This window comes from Heloderma suspectum, chromosome 6 (assembly GCF_057233095.1).
Source record: "Heloderma suspectum isolate Gila_16-S chromosome 6, 16-S_ref, whole genome shotgun sequence".
Lineage (NCBI taxonomy): Eukaryota > Metazoa > Chordata > Lepidosauria > Squamata > Helodermatidae > Heloderma > Heloderma suspectum.
In genome coordinates, this window is record NC_139463.1 from 82,619,673 (window position 1) to 82,621,274 (window position 1,602).

The 1,602-nt window shown below is 42.4% G+C and overlaps 1 protein-coding gene across 1 annotated transcript; it reads right to left on the bottom strand.

The window, feature by feature from the left end:
- Positions 1-318: 318 nt before the first annotated feature.
- LOC146341515 (olfactory receptor 5V1-like) lies at positions 319-1,254 on the bottom strand. Its single transcript, XM_084807506.1, has one exon. The coding sequence runs from the start codon at positions 1,252-1,254 to the stop codon at positions 319-321; it is 936 nt and encodes a 311-aa protein (XP_084663632.1).
- Positions 1,255-1,602: the final 348 nt, after the last annotated feature.

A 1,602-nucleotide genomic window follows, 5' to 3' on the forward strand; every position in this document is an offset into this window, starting at 1 on the left:
GAATGACAGCTGAGTTTGGGAAAAGTATTGGTTAAAAAATGAAAAAAAAAGAGGCAAGTATGCATTAAAATGCAAACCAAACGAATTTCTCCCCAAACCACAATCATAGGTCAGAGAATATAGCTGGAAGCTTTTAATTGTAGACACCCACAACTACATGAATATTTTGAATGCCCTTGAGTGTTTGGGGCAACAGCAGAATAAACCAGAATCTCTGGGCCCATAACTACAATGTTTTGAACCCCAGAACCTATTTTCATGCACAATTGGAGAGTAAAAACAAGGATTTCTTGTCATCTATATTATTTACTGTCTATTTCATAATGACAATTTCTTCACCATGATCCTTCTCAGTGCCTTTTTCACATCTTTGTTCCTGAGGGTATAGATCACTGGGTTTAACAGAGGCGAGATAATGTTGTTAAATAAGGCAATCATCCTGTCATTATTGAGTGAATGGCTGGAGATGGGTCGAACATATGTAAAAAGGCAGCTGCCATAAAAGAGGAAGACGACAGTGAAATGAGAAGCACAGGTAGAAAAGGCTTTCCTCATCCCAGCCGAGGAGTTCATTTTCAGAATCCTCCAGATGATGTGAGTGTAGGAAATGATGATGCACATGGCTGGCCCAAAGCCCATTACAGGACTAGCAGCCACGATTGCAATAATACTACTGGAGATGTCCCCACAGGAAATAGCTACTAGAGGAGGAATGTCACAGAAGAAGTAGTTGATCTCATTGACACCACAAAAAGACAGGTGGAATGTGAACAGCATGTGAACAGTGGCATTGACTGAACTTGTGAACCAAGAAGCTGACACCAGCTGGACACAGATTTTTGGATTCATGACCACGTAGTAGCGGAGTGGGTTGCAGATGGCGCTGTAGTGATCATAAGCCATGGCAGCCAGCAGGAGTAACTCAGTTCCAATGAATAGCAGGAAGAAAAAGAGCTGCATCTTGCATCTTTCATAAGAGATGGCATTTCTTCCAGAGATCAGGTACACTATTATCTGAGGAATGGTGGTTGTACTCTGGCAGATGTCCAGGAGGGAAAGGTTGCCCAGGAAGAAGTACATGGGGGTTTGAAGGCTTGGTTCCAAGGAGATCAGGAAGATGATCAGAAGATTCCCCATCAGTGTAAAGAGATAGGTGAGGAACATGAATCCAAGGAGAAGGAAATGCCATTCACTAAGGTCTGAAAATGCCAGAAGGATGAATTCTGATGGAGCGGTTTCATTACTGACATCCATCTTATTGCCTTCACAGATGTATTTTTCTCTGTAGACCAAAATACATTTAAAAAATTTAGAAAAAGCAGCCATGCTGGGCCTTAACGGAAGATCTGGACCATGGAATGAGGGCAGTGTTTTTTAATCCTTTAGTCTTTGTGCCTTTTTTAGCTGAAAAACCCCACCTCACCTCAGTGACAATTTCCTTTAATGTTGGTTTACTGCAAATAGACCGGGGACAAAAAAGCAGCAGGGGACAGGGAGGGGGACTTTTTCAGGCAGGGAGAAATCGGTGAAACCCTCTGTCCTGTGCAGCGAGGACTTGAGCTGGATTGGGTCCACACACAAAAATGTTTTTAAAAATAGGCA

Bases quoted from the DNA above. Each gene is read 5' to 3' on its own strand.
- LOC146341515 (XM_084807506.1), bottom strand. From the start codon at position 1,254: ATGGATGTCAGTAATGAAACCGCTCCATCAGAATTCATCCTTCTGGCA.